The sequence below is a fragment of the Theropithecus gelada genome, chromosome 7b, assembly GCF_003255815.1.
Source record: "Theropithecus gelada isolate Dixy chromosome 7b, Tgel_1.0, whole genome shotgun sequence".
NCBI lineage: Eukaryota > Metazoa > Chordata > Mammalia > Primates > Cercopithecidae > Theropithecus > Theropithecus gelada.
The window spans coordinates 70,165,222-70,190,131 of record NC_037675.1 but is presented as its reverse complement, the minus strand read 5'-3'; the positions used below and the strand labels follow the sequence as shown (position 1 = coordinate 70,190,131).

The following is a 24,910-nucleotide window of genomic DNA, read 5'->3' as shown; positions in this document are numbered from 1 at the left end:
TGGGCTCCGTTTCACATAAGGATGAACACATGCAAGGGTGAGGATGCAGCCAGGTTGAGCTAATTAAGGGAGACTGGAGCGCAGCCCTCCCCCCCCTTCCCCCCCCCCGTCCTCCCACCCACACAGCCGCCCTGGCTGCGAGTGCCTGTCCTTGGCTTTCCCGGCCAGTGCTCCACCCGCCAGCTGCCTGGGCCTCCTCTGGGACCCTCTCCTCTCTCTTGCTTGGGATACTTGACTATGCTCCAGTGGCTCTATGGAATCCCACTTTGTGGGGCCTCCAGGGCTCTTCTTGGTCTTGCCAATTGCTGTTTAACATACAACAAAAGTTGACTGGGTTCCTTTTTTTCTGAGGGGGAGCTCATATTCATCAAGAGTGTGCCAAGTGCTTTGATCATCTGTCCTCACAGCAACCCCAGGAGATGGGTATTGTTGTCATCGCTACTTCATAAAGGAGGAGACGGAGGCAGGTGAGTCCTCTACTTGCCTAGGAGGGGGCAGTGCCAGACTCTGAATATGGTCAGCCTGAACATCGAGCTGGTGTGCTCCATGGCAATATATTGGTTCCCAGCTCTTAAGACTCCTTTAAAAAACTGCTAGGCAACTCGGCCCAAGACTGGGCACGTATTCTTTTGAGGACAAATCTCGACAAGCTGGGATCTGCTGTCACCTTGCACTTTTCCTGAAATTTCCACGTCTTTCAAAACAGATAGAGCATGACTTCTAAATATACACACACTTATTAGGAGATTAGTTCAGTTGAATAGAATACATTTTAGGTATTTCAGCCTATAATTTCCTGGTTTGTCTTTTTTCATGGTTAAAGAATAGTTTGAGTTATAGATTATATGACTGTGACAGGTTGAAGGTTAGGAGGGATGGCAAGAAGCTGAGTATGTAAGGCCACAACCTAGACATCCATCCTTCTGCACTTTTTTTGATAGAAAAAAAAGTTACTTTTGGAATGTACAGAAGTATCAGGGTCAAGTACATAAGAATTTTTGGAGGGAGATGGGCTGGCATGAGTACCATTTTCCTTGTCCTAGCTAATCAGAGCTCAGGGTGTGGCTGAACTTTGGAGGAGCAGGATAAGGTGCTTGGTCAGCCGCCTGTCTATGGGGATCCTGCCTCACCCACTGAGGACAGCCTGGGCATTGCACAGTTGGGCACTAAACCCAACACCCATGTGTTACTTTCTTTGCTTCTGGATTTTGCCTGGGTTTGCTTCAGCTTTCTCCCAACTCCTGCTCCCTTAGGGAAATGAAGAGTGGGCAGAGGTTTGATTAAGTAAGAAAACTGGAAGAACCAAAGCAGGCATGGAGAAGGGAAGCATTGACAGAATTGCAGAAGACAGAGAACAATTAGAAGGCTGAAAGAAGCCAAGCCGATAAAGGACTAGCATCTTCCATAAGTTTTCATGGGGTTTATGGACACAAGGCATTGAGGCATTGAACTTCAAGAAGCTGTTTGCCAACCAGAACAATGGTTGTGGCTATCTTTAGGCTCCCTTGGGAACACCTGGAAATTAATTTAAATCATTTTAGTTATTAACAAAAGTTGCATTTGCTGGGATTTCTCTGGCTTTGCATAGAGGTGGGTATGCCAGTCTGCCATGGACCTCTGTTTTTCCAGGAATGGTGTGTTTGAGTTAGATGAGCCCTTATCCACAGAAAGGTGGCTGGGCCAGACCTCTCTCTAGAAGATGAAAAGCTGATCACACTACTCTACTCATACCTAATATTCTTCTGGCACAGGGCTCCTGCTCACATTCTCCAGTGAGCCAGCCATAGGGTACCATGATGGCAGCCACCCTACTCTGGGGTGAGTTGGACTGGTTTTTGGCCTTGTCCCAGGAAGACTAGCCCTTTCTCTGCAACAGACTAACAGCGGGGGTGAGGTGGGAAAATTGTAGGAAACACAAAGGCGAGAAGGAAAGCTTGCTTTTCCAGGACTGTCCTTATTCAGTGTTAGGAAGAGTCTGAAATCCTCACACATACAAAAGCCCTAAGACTCACTTGTAGCCACCCAGAACACTACTGAGTGGATTTGGTTGGGGATCAGGGCAGTTGTTTTAAATTCACTGCTGCCTCTTTTTTCTCTCCTGGGTCTTTTTTTTTTTTTTTTTAATTTTCAGGTGTTGTTTGCTTTGACATTCTTCTCTCTTTTCAGAATAGTTATAACTGGCCCCCACTTCTTTATCATTCTCAGCTCCCTTCCCCACCTCACTCTGCCTTCTTAGCATAATTTTGCTTTTCTTTTGGCCTGCCTTATTTTACATCTGGATTCCTGGATGATTTATTTTGTCTGTTTCTTGAATTCTCATCTTCTCCCACTTCTTAGAGGTTTTTGGGAATTTTTTTCCCCCTTTCAGCTTCAGTTCTTTTCCTTAAAGCTTTCCTTGGGTCACACGGCTTTTATTCTTGTTCATCTGTTTAAGCAGAGCTGGCAAGGAGGAGGCCACAGCCGGCAGGCAGAGCCACAGCAGCAGAAGAGGTCTTGGGAGCCTGAAGATTCTCCTCCCAGCCCTGGTGTCCTTCTGGGGAGGGGGATGGGGACAGTGCTGCTCTCCCTGTTAGGGCTGATGTTGTCTGCCAGGCCTGGGCTGAGGGTTAGGGCAGATGGTGTCTCCTCCACAGTGTGTGGGCCTGGGACTCCGTGGCTCAGGGAGGCAAAGGAATCCATCCTTCGGGCTGTGGGTTGGAGGATTAACCAGGTTAGACCAGGAAAGACTGGAGCTCCATGGAGTTGCACCCACTGGGAATGTATTTCTTGCAAAACTCAGTGCTGTGTTTGAAGAACTTGCAGCATAGGGACTGACTCTTGGGACCCGAGTCTGGGTTTCCTTCAGTTCTGACTCAGTGACTGAAGTTGACCTGGGCATCCAGAGGTGTCTGCTGGGGAGACAGAGGCAGTTTTCCAGTGGAAAGTCCTTTCTTCCCACTGTCCCCACCCTTGGCCAGTGGGCATTTTGAGGGTGCAGGGGGAATGCTAGAAGAGGCTGGTAATTGTGGGGTGTATTAAAGACTCTTGGCTGCTGGGCAAACCCCACCTGTGGGAGGCTCTGAGGGTCAGCCCTGGTACTGATGAGGTGGGTGGCACTTCTTGGTGGGCATAGTGGCAGAGAAATCCTAGAAGTTGCAACCACACCCCTCCCTGTCTGGAGTGCTGGGGTGGGGTGGGAGCATCCTGGGCCCTGCTCCCCAGCTGTCCGAGGCAAATTGACTGGAGTCCATCTGGCTATCCCCACTGGTCTAGGCATGCTTCCCATCCTGGGGTGTCAGTCCTCAGCGGGTGCGGCTGAGGGGCTGGTGGATCAGCTCTGCCTGGGCACACCCGGAGCTGAGCGGCATCCTGGGGTGAGGGGACTCAAGAGCTCCTGGTAGACACCCACTGGACTGCCTTATCTTTTCTAGGCCCTGTGCTGATGGTGGCCACCTGCTTCTCTGGCAAGTGTGGTTGAGGGCCGTTTCCATAGGCACACCTTGCTCTCTTTCTGGGTCCCATCTGTTCTTCATCATCATCTTCATCAATGCACAGTGTTCCCTGTCACTTGAGGGAAGTGCTGTTGCTTATATAAAGGCTTGAGACAACTCTTTGCTTACATTTTATATTTTGTTTATGTTTTCTAAGCCTTCAGTTCTGGAGTCCAACTCTCAGGGTCCGGCATCCTTTAAGACTCGAAAAGCATAAACTTCAGGAGGCCAAAGGCCCTTACTCCTAGGCCCTGTGGACTTGGTTTATCTCTGATTCCAGGCAGTGCCTCCTGGTCTATGTAGAGGGCTATAATCAACAGGAGGAATGACTAGGGGATGGGTGATGAATGTTCTTCCAAGTTGCTCCCCTTGACTCTGGCAGGAGAGCTGGGGGCAAAGACCCAGCCTCTTTGACACAGAAATTCAGGTGAGGATTAGGATTCCAGCAGCCTCCTGCTCCTTCCCGCCCAGGCCGCCTCACTCCTAGTTGGGCCCCAAGTACAGCCTCCTTAAATCTGTCCATGTCTGTGCCTCCTCATTCCTGCCATCTCGCTCTGCCTTCCCTCTTCCCACGCACTAGCACCATGCTGTATAAATATTGACACCCCGGGCTGGCAGGAATCTTTCTCCAGCTGCTTCCCTGGTCTCTGGGAGAGCTTGTTTCCTCACCCAGCAGCTGCAGCAGATCTGGTTGCCTTTGGTCAGACAAGAGCAGGCCCTGGTTTGGGAGCCCACAGTACCCCAGAGTGGAGGGTGCAGTTGGTGGGGGAAACTTAGCACTAAAGAAGTCACAGGGCTGTGGCAAAGACCCGTCCTCTCTCTCTCCCCCACCGGCTGTCCACATGGCGACCCTCCAAGAGCTGTCTGATCCCTGCTCTGGCTGGGGAGGTTCCTGTTTCTCAAAAGAACAGCTCCTCAGGGCAGAGTTGGCCATACAGGGCCTTGCTAGGGAGTCGTGGAGGACAATTCCAAAGCAAACTCGCTGATGCTAGGACAAAATAGTACCTTGGTTTACCTGTGAACACTTTACTGTTTACTAGTAAGTGTGAATCCCTTGATTTGCCCTGAAGACCCCACAGTTTAGAGCAAGACCCCCCTGGATTATCTGCAAGTCAGGCCTCTCACCAGCATCTGCCCCAGGCCACCCTCCCTCCCACCAGTCCCTGCCAGTCTTTCCGCCTCAAGGGTAGAGAGAGGAGAGGACAGACGCTCCTTCTCCCACCTTCCTTGGTGACCCAGCCAGGGAAGCAAACTGGCACTTGGGTTCCCATGGGCTGGGCACCATGCACAGTACTTCCCCATGTTCTCATGTAGTTATTCAAGTCTCGGGCACAGCAGGTATCTTAGCTTCCTCATGCATGTCTCCTCTTTCTGCCAGCAAACAGCAGCAGCCATGTAGTAGCAAGCCCCCAGATACAGAGCCCAGACTTTCTCTAGTCCTGAGTTCAGCCGGGAACCTCTTGAGAGCCAGCCAAGTACTGGACATCAATCTCAGCCGCTCGCAGTAGGTGCAGGTCACCTTCTGCCACCTCCTGCTCCTGTGCCTCAATTTCCCTTACATCTGTGGGAGGTCATTAACCTGTGCTTCATAAAGTATTTCAAATTTAGCAAAAAACAAGTTTGAAAAAAGCAACGTCGTTTCTTTTTTTTTTTTTTTTTTGATGGAGTCTTATTCTGTTGCCCAGGCTGGAGTGCAGTGGCACTATCTCGGCTCCCTGCAACCTCCGCCTCCCGGGTTTAAGCAGTTCTCTGCCTCAGCCTCCCAGGTAGCTGGGATTACAGGTGCCTGCCACCACACCTGGCTAATTTTTTGTATTTTTAGTAGAGACAGGGTTTCACCGTCTTGACCAGGCTGGTCTTAACTCCTGACCTCATGATTCACCTGCCTGAGCCTCCCACAGTGCTAACATTACAGGCGTGAGCCACCGCACCAGGCCAAAAAAGCAACATCATTTCAAATCCTTTTTCTAGTTATAGGGATTGGGGTGGCAGAAGAGATTGTTCAGGTATCAGGGACTAAGGAGAATGTGTGTTCAGTGCTTTGGGGAAGCTGGGGAGGAGGTAAACAGGGTTTAAAAGGCCTGGATTTTATATCCAACAACCCCTAAAATTCAAGTAATAGAGCCATTGGAGGTGTGTATGTGGGATTGGGTAGGGGTTCTCATGGGGGCTAGGGACAAAGACCCCAGTTTCCCTGCACTCACACTTGTGCGGGAAAGAAAGCAAACAGATCTCTCTCTCTCTCTCTCAGTGGGTAACGTACATGGAGAAAGGCAGGAAACTGCAATTCGAAAGCCGTGCATTTGTGAGATACTCCTGCTGCCTGCCTGTCTCTCCAGCCCCCCAAAGTAAAACAAAACCCAAATAAAAGCCTGACCCGGCAGATATTAATGCTATAGAGCCAGGGTTGGTGTACAGGCAGCCACCCCCTTCTTCCCTCTTCTGTTTCTATAAGTGGCTGAAATAAATTTAGCGAGACAACCCCACCCGTCTGAGGGCCTAAGATTTCAGAGCAGTGGGATTCTCTATCCTGAAAACCCATTTTTCAGAGCTGAGAGCTTTTTGTTTAAATTCCTTTTGGGAATGGAATGCTCTCGATCTAAAATAATTATTATACTGCAGTCATCTATTCCTCATAGATAAATGCTTTGACACAGTATAGCTTGCTGAAAAGCTGATCTACAAATGCTCTGCAGCTTGAGATTGTCAACTCTATGGGGACAATGCCTAGTTGGATCTGTTGGAGTATTTATTGTAAGATTACTCTTCTAATGTTTGTACATATTCAGCCAAGTCCCTCTGTTGTCTGTCATAGAGGACACTGATTGTGGTTGGCTAAGTTAGCGAAGTAGAGAAGTACTAAATCTTCATTTTTTTTTTCCATGAATATTTATTGAGGGCCTACTATCTGTTAGGCACTAAGCCAGGCACTGGGAGTTCAGTTGAGAGCAGAGAGAGCCTGCTTTGATGGAGCATACATCCTAGTGGGAAGGGAATGTTAAAAAGTTAAATGACTACAAAATACTGGCAACTAATGTTGTATTTTAAAATGAAAATGAAAGACTGAATGCTTTCCCCCTAAAATCAGGAACAAGGTCAGGGCATCTACTCTTACCATGCCTATTCAACACCGTATTGCAAATCCTGGATAGAGCAATAAGGCAAGAAAATGAAATATAATTCATATGTTAGGGAAGGAAGAAATTAAGTTATTCCTATTTATAGACAATATGTGCTTGTCTACATTAAAAACAAAAACAGGCCTGGTACAGGAGATCATGTCTGTAATCTCATCACTTTGGGATGCCCAGGCAGGAGGATTACTTGAGGACAAAAGTTAGAGACCAGCCTGGGAAACATAGTGAGATCCTATCTCTACAAAAAATTTTAAAAAACTAGCTGGAATGGTGGCATGTACCTATAGTTCCAGCTACTTGGGAGGCTGAGGTGGGAGGACTGCTTGAGCTCAGGAATTTGAGGCTGCAGTGAACTATGATTGCACCACAGCACTCCAGCCTGGGCAACAAGGTGAGACTCTATCTCAAAACAAAAACAAAACAAAAATAATAAAAACACCCCAAGTAATCTATCAAAAAAATCCTCTTACAATTAAAGTGATTTTGTGAGATCACAGGAGACAAGGTCAATACACAAAAATCAACTGAATTTCTGTAAACCAATAAACAAGTGGAGACCAAGATTTCAAAAGGCCAGGTGTGGTGGCTCATGCCTATAATCCCAGACTTTGGGAGGCTGAGGTGGGGAGGTCAACTGAGGTTGGGAGTTCAAGACCAGCCTGACCAACATCGAGAAACCCCGTCTCTACTAAAAATACAAAATTAGCTGGGTGTGGTGGCGCATGCCTGTAATCCCAGCTACTCGGGAGGCTGAGGCAGGAGAATCGCTTGAACCCAGTGGGGTGGAGGTTGCAGTGAGCCGAGATCACACCCTTGAACTCCAGACTGGGCAACAAGAGCAAAACTCCAACTCAAAAAAAAAAAAAAAAAATTATGATAGTTCTAAAAAATAGGAAATATTAGGTATAAATCTAATGAAACATATATAGAATCCCTGTGCTAAAAACTATAAAACAGCTGGGCATGGTAGCACATGCCTGTGGTCCCAGCTACTTGGGAGGCTGAGGCAGAAGTATCATTTAAGCCCAGGAGTTTGAGGCTAGCCTGGACAACATAGCAAGACCCCATTTCAAAAAAAGATTAAAACTATAAAACACTGATGAAATCAAATAAGTCCTAACTAGACATACTATGTGCATGAATTAGAAGACTCAACATAGTAATTCTCCCTGTAGTGATTTAATGCATTTCCAATAAAAATCTCAGTAGGGTTTTTTTCCTAGATATAGACAAGCTGATTCTGAAGTTTTTATGAACAGGCAAAGGAACTAGAATAGCTAAAACAATTTCAAAATATAAGAAAAAAGTTGGAGGAATTACACCTTCTTAAGACTTAGTAAAAAGCTACAATAATTGATCGTGTAGTATTGGTGAAGGGGTGGACACAGATCAGTGGAACAAAATAAACAGACCTTACAAATACGGCCATCAAATTTTTGGAAAGGTGTAAAGGCAACTCAATGGTAAAATGACAGTCTTTTCAACAAATAATGTTGCGAGTGAAAATCCACAGGCAAAAAAAGAACCTCAAGCTAAATTTCACATCTTTATATAAAAACTAACTCTAAATGGATTACAGATCTGAAGTAACTACTTTTATTTTAGGGCAGGATTCTAGGAACATGGCAGAGTAGGAAGCACCAGGAATGTTTCCCCTCTTAAGAAAACAATTGCACTGGCAGAATCTGTCTGATACAACTATTTTAGAACTCTGGAGTCTATTGAAGGCTTGAAAATTCCAGGGGGAGGCTTGAACAGTAATTTGTGTTTAATTTTGGTCAATATCAGCTCTTAGAACAGTAGCAGCTACCCATCCCCCACGTCCAACCCTATGGCAGACAGCTGTGCATATGTTCCTGGAGTAGCCTGCACACAGCTTACAGGAGCCAGGATGGGCCAAAAGGACCCTGTCCTCCAAATATCAGGGTTTTATGCTCTGATTACTACTTCTGATAACAGAGATGTAGACAATGATGCAGGTGGCCATTGTTGTTGCACCTTGTCCCATCATTTTTTTTTTTTTTTTTTTTGAGACGGAGTCTCGCTGTGTTGCCCAGGCTGGAGTGCAGTGGCCGGATCTCAGCTCACTGCAAGCTCCGCCTTCTGGGTTTACGCCATCCTCCTGCCTCAGCCTCCCCAGTAGCTGGGACTACAGGCGCCCGCCACCTCGCCCGGCTAGTTTTTTGTATTTTTTAGTAGAGACGGGGTTTCACCGTGTTAGCCAGGATGGTCTCGATCTCCTGACCTCGTGATCCGCCTGTCTTGGCCTCCCAAAGTGCTGGGATTACAGGCTTGAGCCACCGCGCCCGGCCATCTCCCATCATTTTTTATTTTTATTTTTATTTTTGAGATGGAGTCTTGCTCTGTTGCCCAGCCTGGAGTGCAGTGGCGCAATCTTGGCTCACTGCAACCTCTGTCTCCTGGGTTCCAGCAATTCTCCTGCTTCTGCCTCCTGGATAGTTGGGATTACAGGCCCCCGCCACCATGCCCAGGTAATTTTTGTATTTTTAGTAGAGACGGGGTTTCACCATGTTAGCCAAGGTGGTCTCAAACTCCTGACCTCAGGTGATGCACCCACCTTGGCCTCCCAAAGTGCTGGAATTACAGGCATGAGCCACCACACCTGGCCAACACCTTCTCCCATTGTTGCAAGCTCCTCCCCCTCTGTTGAACTAACTTATAGGGGATTTAAAGGGATGAAGGCCCCCTTTTAAAAAAAATCAACTCTTCATTTCTCTCTTTTTCCCCTTTTTGGAGCCAGATATTAAAGACTAGGACATTCAAAAACAATTACATACATGGGCAAATTTGAAAATGAATGCCCATGCATGATCAGAGAAAGGCACAGGCCAAATTTGAAAATGAATGCCCATCCATGATCAGAGAAAGGCACAGGCTCAGAATAGATCTCAGAAGACCTCACATTTATACCTCAGGCTGATCCTTGGCACAGAGAGCCTACAACAATAATTTTTAAAAAAATTTACCAAACCCAGCAAACCTTGATGAAGGGGAAGAATCTGATTTCTAGAATTACCACATTATTAGATTGAAATGTTCAGTTTTCAACAGCAACAAAAATCACAAGACATACAAGAAACACGAAAGCACGGTCCATCCAAAAAATAAATCAACAGAAACTGTTCCTGAAAAATAACTGATGGCAGATCTACTAGATAAAGACTTTAAAACAACTGTCTTAAAGATGCCCAAAGAACTAAATAAAGATATGGAGATAGTCAAGAAAGAGATGTATGAACAAAATGGGAATAACAATAAAGAGATAGTAAGCCTAAAGTGAAAGTAAAAAGAAATTCTGGAGCTGAAAAGTACAATAACTAAAATGAAAAATTCACTTTAGGATTCAAAGACAGTTTTGAGGAAGCAGGAAAAAGAATCAGCACATTTGAAGACAGGACACTGGAAGTAATCAAGTCTAGGGAATAGAAAGGAAAAAGATTGAGGAAAGTGAATAGAGCCTAAAGGACCTGTGGAACACCATTATACACATAGTAGGAGTCCCAGAAGAATAAGAGAGAGAAAAGGGGAAAGAATATCTGAAACTTGGCTAAAAACTTCTGAAATTTGATGAAAGACATGAATATGAACATCCAAGAAGTTCAATGAACTCTAAGTAAAATAAAGAAACCCACACCAGGATACATTATAATCAGACTCTCAAAAGTCAAAGACAAAAAGAGAATCTTGAAGCAGCAACAAAGAAGTGACTCACATAAAATACATTTTTTTTTTTTTTTTAATTAAAGACATAGGGTCTTCCTTTGTTGCCCAAGCTGATCTTGAACTCCAGATCTCAAGCAATCCTGCCTGCCTTGGCCTCCCAAAGTGCTCGGATTTCAGGTGTGAAATCCCACTGCATCCCACTACAAGGGATCCTTAATGAGATTATTAGCAGATTTCTCATCAGAAATTTTGGAGACCAGAGGCAGTGGGACAACATATTTAAAATGTTAAAAGAAAAACAAAAATCAAACAATACTATATCCGGAAAAACTGTCCTTCAAAAGTGATGGAGAAAGTAAGACATTCCTAAATAAACAAAAGCTGAGGGAATTCACTACCACTAGACTTGTCCTGTAAGAAATGCTCCAAGGGTGTCCTGCAAAGTAAAATAAAGAACAGTAGACAGTAACTTGAAACCATATGAAGAAATGAAGATCTCAATAAAGGCAATTATAAGAGCTAGTATTATTGAAACAACAGTTTGTAAGTTTACTTTGTGACAAAATTTAAGAGACTGCTTTAAAAAACAATTATTAGTCTAAAAGCTAAAATTATTATAACTTTAGATTGTAATGCCACATTTGTTTTCTACATAATTTAAAAGACTAACACATTTAAAATAATTATTAGTTTCTATATTGGGGCACAAAATGTATAAAGACGTAATTATGTGATATCAATAATCAAAAGGGATGCAGATGCAGCTGTAAAGGAGCAGAATTTTTGTATGTTTTTGAAGTTAAGCTGTTATAAATTCAAATTCGAGTGTTTTAACTTTAGGATGTTAAATGTAATCCCCATGGTAACCACAAAGAAAATACAATAGTCCCCCCTTACCTGTGGTTTCACTTTCTGTAGTTTCAGTTATCCACAATCAACCACAGTCTGGAAATATTAAATGGAAAATTCCAGAAATAAACAATAAGTTTTAAATTGTATGCTATTCTGAGTAATATGATGAAATCTCGTGCTATCCTGCTCCATCCTGCCTGGGACATGAATCATCTCTTTGTCCAGTGTATCCACACCATATCTGCTACCTGTCCATCAGTCACTTGGTAGCCATCTTGGTTATCTAATTGACTGCTGTGGTATCACAGCGCCTGTGTTCAAGGAATCTTTATTTTACTTAATAATGACCCCAAAATGCAAGAGTAGTGATGCTGGCAATTTGGAGAGGTCAGATAAAAGGCAATTTGGAGAGAACAAAGCAGTAAACTGCTTCAAGTGAAAAGGTGAAAATTCTCAACAAGGAAGAAGAAGCATATGCTTATATTGCTAAGATCTATAGTACGAATGAAAATTCTATCCATGAAATTCTGAAGGAAAAAAAATTGTCATAGTATATGGAGGGTTCAGTACTATCCCTGGTTTCCAGCATCTACTGGGGGTCTTGGAACATATCCTATATGGATAAAGGAAGGACTACTGTAGTTGTAGTATAAAAGAAAATGTACCAAAGAAAATGAGAAAGGAATTTAAATGTTTCACTATGGAAAATCAACTAACACAAAATAAGATAGTAGTGCAGAAAAATGAGGAACAATACAACTCTAAGGCATCTAGAAAACAACAGAATGACAACTAAGTCCCTTCTCATCAGTAGTCACTTTAAATGTTAATTAAATGCCCCAATCAAAAGACAGTGATTGGCAGAATGGATAAACAGAAAATCTGATCCAACTATATGTTGTCTACAAAAGACTGACTTTAGATTTAAAGACACAAACAGATTGAAAGTAAAAGGGCAGAAAAAGATGTTTCATGCAAACAGTAACCAAAAGAGAGCAGGAATGGCTCTACTAATATTATATAAAATAGATTTTAAATCTAAAAAGGTTACAAGAGATAAGGACATTATATATTAATAAAACGCTCAATATAGCAAGAAGATAGAACAGTTATATACATTTATGCACCTAACAACAGACCATGAAAATATGTAACACTTTCAGAAGAAAACAAAAAATCTTAATGACTTGCGGTTAGACAAAGATTTCTTAGCTGTGACACCAAAAGCGTGATTTACAAAAGGTAAAGCTGATAAATTAGACTTCATTAAAATGAAAAACTTTTGCTCTGTGAAAGATCCTTTGCTTGGAGAGTTAAAAGATAAGGCACAGACATGAGAAGATATTTGCACATCACATAAGCAACAAAGGAACTTTATGTATCCAGAATATGTAAAGAACTCTCAAAACTGAACAGTAAGAAAATGACCAATGAAATGACCCAACTAAAAAATAGGCAAAAGGTTTGAATAGACGCTTCACCAAAAAGTATATGCAGATGGCAAATAAGCATACGAAAAGATGTTCAACATCATTAGCCATTAGAGGAATGCAAACTAAAACCACAATGCGATACCACCACATACCTATTAGAATGACTAAAACAAAAAATAGTAATACCGTTAAGTGCTGGTGAGGATGTGGAGTAAGTGGAAACTCTCATATGTTGTTGGAAATGCAAAATAGTATAGCCACTTTGGAAAATGATTTGGCAGTTTTGTATTAATTTCAACATATAGTTACCATGTGACCCAGAAATCTCACTCCTAGTTACTTACCCTAGAGAAATAAGAACTTGGCCAGGTGCGGTGGCTCACGCCTGTAATCCCAGCACTTTGGGAGGCCGAGGCAGGTGGAGCCCAAGGTTGGCAGATCCTGAGGTCAGGAGATCGAGACCATCCTGGCTAACACGGTGAAACCCCATGTCTACTAAAAATACAAAAACAAAATTAGCTGGGCGTGGTGACGGGCACCTGTAGTCCAAGATACTCGGGAGGGTGAGGCAGGAGAATGGTGTGAACCCAGGAGGCAGAGCTTGCAGTGAGCCAAGATTGCGCCACTGCACTCCAGCCTGGGTGACAGAGTGAGACTCAAAAAAAAAAAAAAAAAAAAGAAAAGAAATAAGAACTTGTGTTCACACAAAGACCTGTACATGAAAGTTTATTGAAACTTTATTCATAGTGGCCCAAAGCTGGAAATAATCCAATGTCCAACAGGAAAATGGATAAACTATTGTATAAGCGCACAGTGAAGTACTGTTTATCAATAAAAAGGAATGATCTATTGATACATGCAACAACATGGTTAAATATCAAAGGCATATGCTGCATGAAACCAAACATACAATATGATTCCATTTGTATGACATTCTGGGAAGACAAAACTGCGATGACAGAGAACAGATCAGTGGGGTTGCCAGGGATTAGAGATGGAGAAAGTTTGAATGCAAAGGGATAGTATGAGGGAGTTTTTGAGGGGTGATGGAACTGTTGTGTTTCCTGATTGTGGTGGTGGTTACATGAATCAATTCATAAGTTAAAATTCATAGAACTGTATGCCAAATAAAGATCAATTTTACTGTATGTTAAATTGAAAAGTAAAAAAAAAAGTTACAGGAATGAATGTATACTCACAAACTGAAATAACTACTTTGAAGGAAATGAACATTCCATGAGAGCCTAGGAGAGAGGAGGGACACTGTTATGTGATGAAGGAAAGCATCAGGAATGTTTTCCCTGAGGAAGTGAGGCTTGAGTTGGGTTCTAAAGAATGATTTAGAATTTACTTGGGCTAAAGGAAGGTTGATTCTCACAGAAGGATTTGCATGTGCAAAGGCCCCAGAGTAGGAGGAAGATGGCTCATTTTCATCTAAAAAGGACTAGAGCACAGGGAGTTCTCTGGAGGGTGGGAGAAGTGGTGATGGGGAGTGAAAAAAATCTAACCTGTAGTAAGAGTCATTATGCCTGACTGCTCTAGGTGGGGCCTAGGTTAGGGCGAGTGGAGAGGTGTAGCTGTGGGCTGGCCTTATAACTTCACTGACAGTTGGAACATCTTGCAGAGACCTGGGCAATTAGACCCCCCAGGGCAATGCTGGACCTGGGACTGGATTCTCAGTAGTCCTTGCAGGAGGCGGTCTGCTCCCAAACCCAAAGATTCCAGACACCCTGCAGGGCCACATTTACGATAGACCCTAAAGTGCCCTCTCCTGAGGCCCCTGTCTTGTTCAGGAGAATATTGACAGCTCAGTAATATACACTAAGCTTTCTGAGGGGCTTAAGGACTTTGAGAGATAAGACAGTCTGGCTTTTATAGACTACCACAAGGCCCCAGTGATGTAGTTGTTTACAGAAATACTTGTGTCAATAATCAGGTATTTTTCAGATGTGGGCAACAAATCCCCATCACCCTACCCTGAACCACTTTACTGTCCCCCAGGCTCCAAGCCCAGGGCCCTCTCCCCATTTCCAGGCCTCAGGGCCTGCCTTATCCAGGGCTGGGGATGGAGGCTAGAGAGTGACACAGATCAACTTATAAGTTGTCAGTTGGCCATTTAATGGAAGTCTACACCGAATAATCCTTTGCCAAGTGAATAGCCCCGGAATTTGTTTTGTGGTGTAATAAGGGTTGCCAAATGCCTTAGTTTACATACAACAGCCTGGCATATATTCAGTGAGGCATGACTCTAGGCACTTTATGGGTCAAATTTAGGCAGTTATCATGATTCCTATTTCAGAGATGAAGAAACTGAGGCCTTGGTCAGTGACTTGAAAAGTCACATAGCTAGAAAATGGCCAAGATTTGGATCCAGGACTGCCTAACTTCAATGTTCTGGCTCACTGATTCTCAAACATTAGTATTTGAGTCGTGAGATGGAAATTTACCAAAAATGCAGATTCTCGCTCCCATCTGGGCCGGGAGATCAGCATTCCAAACTTTAAATTAGGGGACTCCAGGGGTCTGTCTCTCTCCACCTGAAGAATTTAGGGGATTTTGCGAATGACCTGAAGCCTGAGAGGAAGTGCAACACTGCAGGGCTCTCAGGAGCGGGTACCCTGCTGACCCCTGTGACTAGGCCTAACCGTCTGGGTTCTGCGGCCCAGTGCTCTAGACTCTCACCTGCCCGGAGGTGCGCTTGGGGTCCAGATTGGCTGATGAATATGTATATCCGCAGCGCCTCCTTCACTCCGAAGACTTTCACTTTCCCCCTTGCACAAAACCGAACATCCCACCCCACCCCCACCTCCAAGCTAAAATACCTGGGCCACCCCTCCCCACGAAGGGACGCGCTCCAGGCGAATGGGGAGGGCCCGGAAGTCGGGCCCGGGACGGAGGAGCCGGCCCACCGCCTCCCGGTCGGAAGCGGCAGTGCAGGTGAGGCCGCGGCCAGCCTCGGGACTGCGCGGGTAAGGAGCGGGAGGGCTGACTGCACCGCGAAGTTGGCGGGGGACGGCCGTGCACTCCTCGTCTCGGACTTCCTGCCCCGTAGAGGCTGGCCGCCCTCCCGCCACCCCAGGGCACCTGCCGACCACGTCTGGGCGGGGGCGGGTCGGCTCCCGCCCTCGGGCCCTCACCCCACCCCGGCCAGCCGCGGCGGGGACGTCGGGTCAGCGAAGGGTTAAGGGACTTGCTCCCTCCTCTCGGCTCCCTCACCCTTGGAAAGTCCCCGAAATGACGTTTCAACCCGACAATTTAAAAAAGAGTTTAATTATAGAGACAGGCTCTGGGAGCTGGAACAAACTCTCGGTCGGCGGGGCCGGTAAACAACTCGGGAGCGAGCGGGCTAGGCCAGCCGCAGCCTTGCGGAGCCCTCGCCCCTGGGGAGAGGGGGAGGGGAGGGCCGCCGGGAGTTGGAAAAGCCGAGGAAATTCGAGGAATCAGCTTTCTTTGGAAAAATCCACTTTGTAGCCATTCTGGGGCGCCTGATGGTGCTCCTGGCCGGTCCCGCAGCCTTGGAGCGAAAGCGGCGCCGCCCGATGCAGGGGCACAGCCGGTGCCCCGCGGGGACAGGCCCTGGGCCGGGAAGGGTCCCCGCCCGCTCCCAGTCTCCTTCCCCTTTGCTTTTTTCCAGCCCCTCCTCCGGTCCCCCAAGCTGAGCTTCGCGAACCCTCGGGAGTTAAAGACCCGCCGGCCCTTTCTTTTTGGGGGGTGGGGGAGCGGGAATGGGTGGAGGCCGGGGGAATAAAAAACCGAAATAGCTTCACATCAGAACTCAGACTAACCTTGTGGTTTCAACGCGCACCCTGCTCTGTCCTGAAATCTGGAACTCATTACCTCATCACCAAGAAACTGCACGAAATCTTCCCCCCCGCCCCAACACCCACTTGGGCTGGGAAAAGAACGAGCAAACATCCCTGTAAGAAAGAAACCTACACTTGAATGATTTAAATTAAGGTGGATGGAAGTTATTTCCCTTTCTGGCGCTTGCCAGATTTCAAGAAAAGCTGAAAAATGGGAGCAGGGGGAGGGAAGCAACAGGCGGCTGCAGGGCAGCAGCCGGGTTAAAGTGGGGGCCATCCATTTCAGGCAGAGGAGACGAACGAAAGCCGACGCCGCTGGGATCACGTAGGTTCGTGGCTGCAGCAAACGTTGTGTTTCGCAAAGTTGAAAAACAACCGGTTTCTCAAACAGTTGTGATTTGGAAGGTTTCGCTGGGTTTGCCCAGATGTTGATGAATAAATAAGAAATGCATTAAAAAAAAAAAAAAAAAAGTGTGTGTTGGGGGTGGTGAGAGTGTGACTCGAGCGCTCTCTTCTGCCCGCCCCGTCCTTTCCAAAGAAACGTGCTCATGATGGGGTGACCTAATTACATCGCAATGGAACTCAATCTTAGCCACACCAGCACCGGGTTTCATAACAGACTCGGCGGCCTCGAGTGCTGGGAAGAAACGTGCGAGGGCCGAGGGGGCGGCGGGGCCCGCGTGGAAATCGGAAAAAAGCGCAGCCCTGCGACTTCCGCCCGGGTCATCACACCAGCACTCGGGCCAAGGCGCAAGGGGCGGGTGGGGGACACGATAACTTTTTATTTGGGTGGGTGGCATCCAAACCTAACAGTATATATTTTATCATTTTCAAGGGAGTCATGCTCCATTGCGGGCCCTTCGGTTTCGTGGCTCCCATGCCCCCCACTCCACCTCCCGCCAAAACGGCGCAGCGTGACAAGCCATACGTTCCACTCCCGTGGGGGCGAGAGAGAAGTAACAAGTTTAAAGTGCCGCCTCCGTCCACCTCTTTACCTTAATTCTTACCAAAGTAACCTTTTTTCATTGTTCTAGAGTCTTGAGGTGTGTGGGGGGAGGATGGAGGAGGAGGGAGGGTTGTGGCGCCGCCTAGAATTCAGAGCGCGCGTGGAAAGTAGTGAGTTAGTTGCTCGGTGGGCTTTTTCTGGGAGGAAGGGGCATTCAGGAAGGATTAGGGTTTTCTTGACTAAAGTTTAAAGATTGGATGCGTGAAAAGAAACGCCACGCCTAGGCCTGGTAAAACAATCGGCCCTGGTTGTGGTCTTTTTTTGCGACGCCCCCCACCCGCCCACACCCGGAGAGCGCCGGCTGCAAAGCGAGCGCCACTATCGACGCGTGCGGCGCGCTAAACTGTGCCGCGCTCGCCCCCGCCAGACCGTGTCCTCCTGGGGGAAAAAGTTTCCCTAGTCCCCCCCGCACCGCGCCCCACCCTACGCCCCGCTGGAAAAAAAAACAGCAACATAAAATCCTAGACTTGAACGTTCTGTGCGTCCCAAATTTCTAATGTCCTCGGCCTGCCGGGTTTGCGGAGGGGAGGCGAGTGTAGAAGAGAAGTCGGGAAAAGGTAAGTTGTGCAGACACTTGGGGAAGTTTCAAGGGGATCACCAGCTCAAGATGGAAACCGCGGACCGGGCGCTAAGGACGGGCTTCAGCTCCCGCTGGCAAAAAGAGAAAGTCGAGCCCGCCTTCCTGCCCAACAAAAAACAACAACACGACAACAAGAACCCCGGAGGGAGTGGAATGAGTGACGTCACAGCCGCGCTCTGAGGCTGACAAAGGAGGGGGCGCGCCCCTCCCGCTCTGCGCCCGCGCAGCCCCGGAGAGGGGCGCCTGAAGCGCGGGGTAGGGAAGTCAGCCGACTCGAAACTTTTCCTCTTTAAGAAAAAAAAAAAGTTGTGCGCGGCTCGGAGTGGTTTTTTTTTTTTTTTCCGCCTTCTTTTCTCGTCTCCCCTCCCCCTTCTTCCTTTTGAAAGTTTCTTCTCCTCCCCCTGTCCCCCCCCCGCCTGACCGCATGGCTGATTCAACTCCAGTGTCAATCAACTTCTTTTTCCTCCTCTTCCTCATTTAAATAAGTTTAAAGCTCCTCCTCCCCCCGGCCCACCAAATCTGAAACTTTATAAATTGGGCTTTGCGCGCCCCAGCCCCGGAGTCAGAAAGGCGAGGGGCGCCGGGAACTGGCGTGTGGGACTCCAGACAGGAGAGGCTGCGCCTTCCCCGCATCGGGACCTTCGCGACACACCAGATCCTGGCCCCTGGCCCGCGCGAGCGCACAGAATGACCACCACCCTCGTGTCTGCCACCATCTTCGACTTGAGCGAAGTTTTATGCAAGGTAAAGGGGGGCGGAGCATTTGCTTTTCAAAAAGTCTTTTTCTTTTGCCTTAAAAAATAATCCCCAAAAGTTTGGGTCTTGGAAGGCAGTGGGGTAGGTGGTGCAGCGAGCTGATTCTTTTCTCCCGCATTTCTCCCAAGTTTGAAGGAATTTGGCCTCGTCCTTCCCACCCTTTGAGTTTCAACAGTTCCTGGCGGGGATTACATGTGAATCTGGAGGCCAGGGTTTTGAGGGGCGAAGTTTGCCTGGCAGGGCAGCCCGGGGGCCTCGGGGGGAGGGCTGAGATTGGGACAAGTTTTGGGCGATTCTTTTTTACGTAACGTGCTGCTGGATCCCAGGTTCGCTGGTCTGATCGGGTTCCCAGTGTGCGTCCTAGGTCTGTCCAGCAGCATTACCCACCCGTGGGGTTGGGAGTGGGAGATCCCTCGGGGAAGTGAGTCTCGGGACTTTGTTTTCCTCCACTCTTTGCGGGGTGCTGGGGCTATGCGAGGAAGAAGGGCCAAGTTGTGATTCAAAAAGATGTTGCAGAACAAGTTTGCAGTGGGGCTTGAGTCCGCCCTAGCTCCGTTGGGCTTCTTCCCGCGATAGCCGATCGTGCAGCAAACTTTGGGGTGAAAGAGGCATTCAGGTTGACCCGCTTACCTGTGTTGCAGAGGCATTGCGGTTCGTCGATTGCGGCGGGGGGTGGGGGGAGGATGGGGGGGAGGATGGGGGGGCGGGTGGCGACGAAATGCTGGCTTGAACTCAAGAGTCCCGCGAGTAAGGATTTAATGGGGGGGCCTCCTTAAAACATGTTGNGGGGGGGGGGGGGGGGTGGGTGGGGGGGGGGGGGGGGGGGGGGGGGGGGGGGGGGGGGGGGGGGGGGGGCGGGTGGCGACGAAATGCTGGCTTGAACTCAAGAGTCCCGCGAGTAAGGATTTAATGGGGGGGCCTCCTTAAAACATGTTGCTTGTCAGCCAGTGTTGAAAAAGCAAGTTTTAAGCTCGGAATGTTCCAGGACTGCGGTTTAAATATACATAGCAAAAGCCTACGGATGTTGTTAAATTTCTTTCCAACCTCCCCCTCCCAATTTGAAAGGGTGAAGCTGCTGGGCTACTTTTTAATTGCTGAAGTGTTCTGCCTTCTCTTAACACGTCGGGTCATGTTGCTCTGTTTTCCCAGCTTGCTGCTCCTGTTGGTGCAGCTGCCAACGCCCCAGGGCTTCAGGGTTGGGGTGCAGGGACGCCGAGGAGCTGAAGAGTAACTTTAAAAAAGTTTGAATTTTTCAGCTTCCTTCCCTCCCTGCACATTCCCAAACTCCACTTGCCGGCCCGGCTGCCAGAGCTCCCCAACACTTCTTCCTTCTTTTCTCGACTCTCCCGGCTCTTTGATCTATTTCTTTCTTTGGCCCCCTCCCCCCTCAGGACTTTTTAAATGAACCTCATTGTTGGGAACCAGCTCTCCACTGGGTTCCTGTAATCCTCTCGGTGGGGTGGTTGCAGTTACAGATTCCCGGTCCCCCCCTGCTGATCCTAAGGGACCAACATTAGAATTTGCACAATGACACCCACATGGGCTGGGAACTAACTCCTAGGTCCCTGACCTGCACCCTTTCCAAATCTTGGGTATATTTGGGCAGGTGACCAGGGTCCTATTGGAACAGAAACTTGCCATTGGTGGCTCTGCCCCCATCCCCACCACCCCCAATCTGCTATTGACAAGGAGGTGGGTAGGGGGGTTGGTGCTTTCCTTTTCCTTTCCATCTGCAGCTTTGCGTTAAAGATTAAACACTGGAGCTCTTATCCAAGCCTGCTATTGCAGCCAGAAGACTAATTGCAAAGGCATCTTCTCAGTGAAGGGGGCGGGGTGGGCTGGGGGTGAGTGGAAATGGTGAGAGATTATTGTAGAAAATATCTTTTCTGGGAACTTAGGGCAAAGAGTTTTATTTTCAGGAATCACATCCCTGTCTCCCTCAACCTCAGACCAGGCCCCCAATCTCCTCCCCACAAGAAAAAGCAAAGGCAGTCTGAAAACCTGTTGCCAAAGGAAGGGAACACTTCTGAAGGAGAAATTTGAGAGTCTTAGGCCAGGTCTTGAGGGAGGGGGTATCAATTAAGCAGAGACTGATTAGAAGTGGACCTAAACTAGCCTATAATAGACTCCTTTCTGAGGTTTACCTGTTTTTGTTGCGGCGGGGGGCGGGGGGGGGAGCAGGGGGGCAATCTAGATAGGTCCGGGTTGTGTGAGATATTTTGAGTTGAAGAATCTGTTTGACCAGTAAAGAAGTTGAACTTTACAGATTAAAGTGGTAGCTTTGGGGACAGAGGATATGGGGGTTGCATTTCAGGAGTCAGCGTGGAGCAGTGTGCTTGTCACACAGTCTGGATCTTGTGGTGAATGGCCTATGGGAGGGAGAGAGCGAAGGGAGCTTGCTAGAGCAGAGGTAGAGATGAGTTCTTGAGAAGGAGCGGGCGTTTGTGATTGTGTAGGGGGCTGCCCATAGTGGACATCCTGGTGGGATTTCCTCCGTCCTTACCATCCTCTCTCTTCTCTTTCCAGGGTAACAAGATGCTCAACTACAGTGCTCCCAGTGCAGGGGGTTGCCTGCTGGACAGAAAGGCAGTGGGCACCCCTGCTGGTGGGGGCTTCCCTCGGAGGCACTCAGTCACCCTGCCCAGCTCCAAGTTCCACCAGAACCAGCTCCTCAGCAGCCTCAAGGGTGAGCCAGCCCCCGCTCTGAGCTCGCGAGACAGCCGCTTCCGAGACCGCTCCTTCTCGGAAGGGGGCGAGCGGCTTCTGCCCACCCAGAAGCAGCCCGGGAGCGGCCAGGTCAACTCCAGCCGCTACAAGACGGAGCTGTGCCGCCCCTTTGAGGAAAACGGTGCCTGTAAGTACGGGGACAAGTGCCAGTTCGCACACGGCATCCACGAGCTCCGCAGCCTGACCCGCCACCCCAAGTACAAGACGGAGCTGTGCCGCACCTTCCACACCATCGGCTTTTGCCCCTATGGGCCCCGCTGTCACTTCATCCACAACGCCGAGGAGCGCCGTGCCCTGGCCGGGGCCCGGGACCTCTCCGCTGACCGTCCCCGCCTCCAGCATAGCTTTAGCTTTGCTGGGTTTCCCAGTGCCGCTGCCACCGCCGCTGCCACCGGGCTGCTGGACAGCCCCACGTCCATCACCCCACCCCCTATTCTGAGCGCCGATGACCTCCTGGGCTCACCTACCCTGCCCGATGGCACCAATAACCCTTTTGCCTTCTCCAGCCAGGAGCTGGCAAGCCTCTTTGCCCCTAGCATGGGGCTGCCCGGGGGTGGCTCCCCAACCACCTTCCTCTTCCGGCCCATGTCCGAGTCCCCTCACATGTTTGACTCTCCCCCCAGCCCTCAGGATTCTCTCTCGGACCAGGAGGGCTACCTGAGCAGCTCCAGCAGCAGCCACAGTGGCTCAGACTCCCCAACCTTGGACAACTCAAGACGCCTGCCCATCTTCAGCAGACTTTCCATCTCAGATGACTAAGCCAGGGTAGGGAGGGACCTCCTGCCTACTCCAGCCCCTTCCCTGCACCCACATCCCATACCCTCTTCTCCCTACCCATCCAATTCCCCACAGGCCCTACATTCACAAGGTTAAGCTCAACCCCTTCCCCCAGCACCTCAGAATGCCCCCTCCCTCTCCCCCTCATAACCCCACCTAACATAAGGACAAGTCAATTTGTCAGTAGCTTCTTCTGGCTTGAAACCCCCTCCCTGGATTTTAGCCCACTTACCATGCATAACAGACAAGTCCCATATTTTGTCAGTAGATGCCTTTTTTTTCCCCCCCGGCTTAAGCCTTAAGTGCCAAATCACAAGAGAAAAGCAGTAACAGTTTACAGAAGCAACTTAGTGCCTTGTAATCTAACTTTGTCACTGTGACTACATTACCTCTTCAGCGCCAGAGGGCACCCGTGGGCCTCCCGGAGCCTCTGCCCATGGGGGGGTGGAGACCCGGAACCAGCAGCCCCCTCCACTGGCGACACAACTGCACCTTCCCTCATTTCAGTCTCCCGCACACTTATTCCTCCCCTTTTCCCGGCGGCACCTCTCCACCTGTCCCCTCTCCCCGGCCCCTTGGAAGAGTTGTTGCCAGACTAGGGTTTTGGGGGAAATCTGTCTTGACATTCAAAACCTTTTTCTTCCCGATCTGAATCCCTGTTGACTAATCTTGCCTGGGTTTGTGTAGGTCTGCAGGAAGGAAGGCTGAAAAAGCGGATGAAGATTTTGACTTAAGTGGGACTTTGTGATTTAATTTTTTCTTTTTTTTTAAGTGGGGAGGAAGGGGAAGCTAGATGGACTAGGAGAGACTTGATTTTGGTGCTAAAGTTCCCCAGTTCATATGTGACATCTTTTTAAAAAAAATAACAACAAAAAAAAAAATGAGAGAAAAGCTAAAAAAAAAAAAAAAAAAAAAGTAAGGGGTGAGCAGTTAATGGTATTCATTCCACATACAATATCTGTGTAAAACGATTTCCTGTAGAAGTAGCTTTAATGGTTTTTGCTCTAGAATACCGTAGGTCTATCCTTAGAGCACTCACGCCATGCTTTCTTCCCTGGGTTTTAAACTTCATATAACTTTCAGAAATTGGAGAGCAAAAATTTTGCTTGTCACTGCACATCAATATAAAAAAGCTTATTTAACTTATCAAAACGTATTTATTGCCAAACTATGCTTTTTTTGTTAATTTTGTTCATATTTATCGGGATGACAAATCCATAGAATATATTCTTTTATGTTAAATTATGATCTTCATATTAATCTTAAAATTTTGTGACGTGTCTTTTTCCTTTTTTTCCACAGTTTTAATATATTATTCTTCAACGACATTTTTTTGTAACTTTACACTTTTTTGGTTATTTTATTTTAAAAAAATGAAAAATTAATTTAAAAAAATGCAAAAAACTGTTGGATTATTTATTTTAGAAATTCCCCCCTTTGTGTCGGACTGCAAATTGAGTTTCTTTCTCTTTAGGCCTTTCACAACTAGGACTGAGAATGTATGTAAAAGTTCTGTGACAGTACAGAAGGAAAACAACTTTTTATGTATAGCTTCTAAAAGGGAAAAAAAAAAAAAAGAGAGAAACCCTTTGACTTCCACGTGCCCATCTCAAGACATTCCACTCACAGATTTGAGGTTCTGGATTCCAGGTCTGGAGTTTTCCAATGTTAATGTAAACAGAACTGGCACACACACATTAAGATGAATGTAATTATTATTCCTCTTGCTGGTCACTACCGTTGCTTTCTATTTCTCTTTCTTTGTGTGAATTTATTTAAAAGAAAAAAAAACTTTTTGTAACGACTATTTGCAGTTTAAAAATCAATAAACCCCGTTTTTTCAAGAAACATTGATGGTGGAGCTGGTTTTACTTGGTTTTGGTTTGACTTTGCCAGTAAGGTTCTCCCCTTGTATACCGTGCAGGTCCTGGGGAGGAGGGGAGAGAGGGCTGTGGCTGTGGTTGGCCACATCTCATCCCTATAGCTAAGCCCATAGCTCCCTTCCTTGATGCTGGCAGTTTGCTGAGTTTAGAGGGGACGGGGTGGAGGTTTTCTGCAAAGGAGCCTGAACTTCCTGCTGTATTACTTCTGAAAAGACTGCAGTGTGTTAGTTGTTGGCTGAATAGCAACGGGCCCAGCCTTGCCGACACCTGTGTAGCCTCAGCGGTTCTTCTGGGGAGCCAAGGCTCAGGGCCTTCCAGTCTGCCCCGCCCAGCCTGTTGTCTTCATTCCTTTGGATAGTGTTTGGGGTGTCAAAATGATAAAGGAGGACCTAGCACATGGCAGTTGCAGGCTTGGATTTGAGTGAGTTCTTTTATTGGGGTGCCTTGGGCTCATTTTGCCCACAGGAAATTTACCTCAGTCCTAGCCTTTCAACACCTACCCGCGTGGGGTGGGTGTAAGGAAGCACTGCCTGCTTGGAGAGGAACATCCAGCGGGGTGAGGGGCTCAGTCACAAGGAACTGGGGACTGGGACTGGATTTGACATACCCTTTTGGGTTTGGAGGGCTGTTAAGGGGAAGTCAGTGTTAACACTGGCCAACACAACACAGCAAGTAACCAAGGGTTCCCACCACCTTAGTTACAATCTCAGATGCTATGCAAAATTAGGTGTGTTGTCATCTTGGGAAAGGTGGGGTCTCCTTGGCTGGAAGCACCTCCACCAAGGCTGGATGACCACTTACA

General features: G+C 47.6%; 1 protein-coding gene across 5 annotated transcripts; it reads left to right on the top strand.

Annotated features, from left to right (window-relative positions):
• The first annotated feature begins 15,512 nt into the window (after nt 1-15,512).
• Nucleotides 15,513-24,073, top strand: ZFP36L1 (ZFP36 ring finger protein like 1). 5 transcript variants are annotated; one of them, XM_025391087.1, is made up of 3 exons: nt 16,853-18,709; nt 21,248-22,213; nt 22,913-24,073. In XM_025391087.1, the coding sequence occupies exons 1-2, from the start codon at nt 18,653-18,655 to the stop codon at nt 22,205-22,207; spliced, it is 1,017 nt and encodes a 338-aa protein (XP_025246872.1). In that variant the 5' UTR covers nt 16,853-18,652; the 3' UTR covers nt 22,208-22,213; nt 22,913-24,073. The 5 variants fall into 5 exon arrangements, with proteins under 5 accessions (XP_025246875.1, XP_025246872.1, XP_025246871.1 ...); XM_025391090.1 differs by lacking the exon at nt 16,853-18,709 and adding an exon at nt 15,513-15,545 and having other exon boundaries at nt 21,248-24,073; XM_025391086.1 differs by having other exon boundaries at nt 17,659-18,709; nt 21,248-24,073.
• Nucleotides 24,074-24,910: the final 837 nt, after the last annotated feature.

Excerpts from the sequence above, each read along its gene's own strand:
- ZFP36L1 (XM_025391087.1), top strand. The coding sequence starts at position 18,653 with ATGACCACCACCCTCGTGTCTGCCACCATCTTCGACTTGAGCGAAGTT. Across the intron at positions 18,710-21,247 it reads TGAGCGAAGTTTTATGCAAG|GGTAACAAGATGCTCAACTA; the intron begins GTAAAGGGGGGC and ends TTCTCTTTCCAG.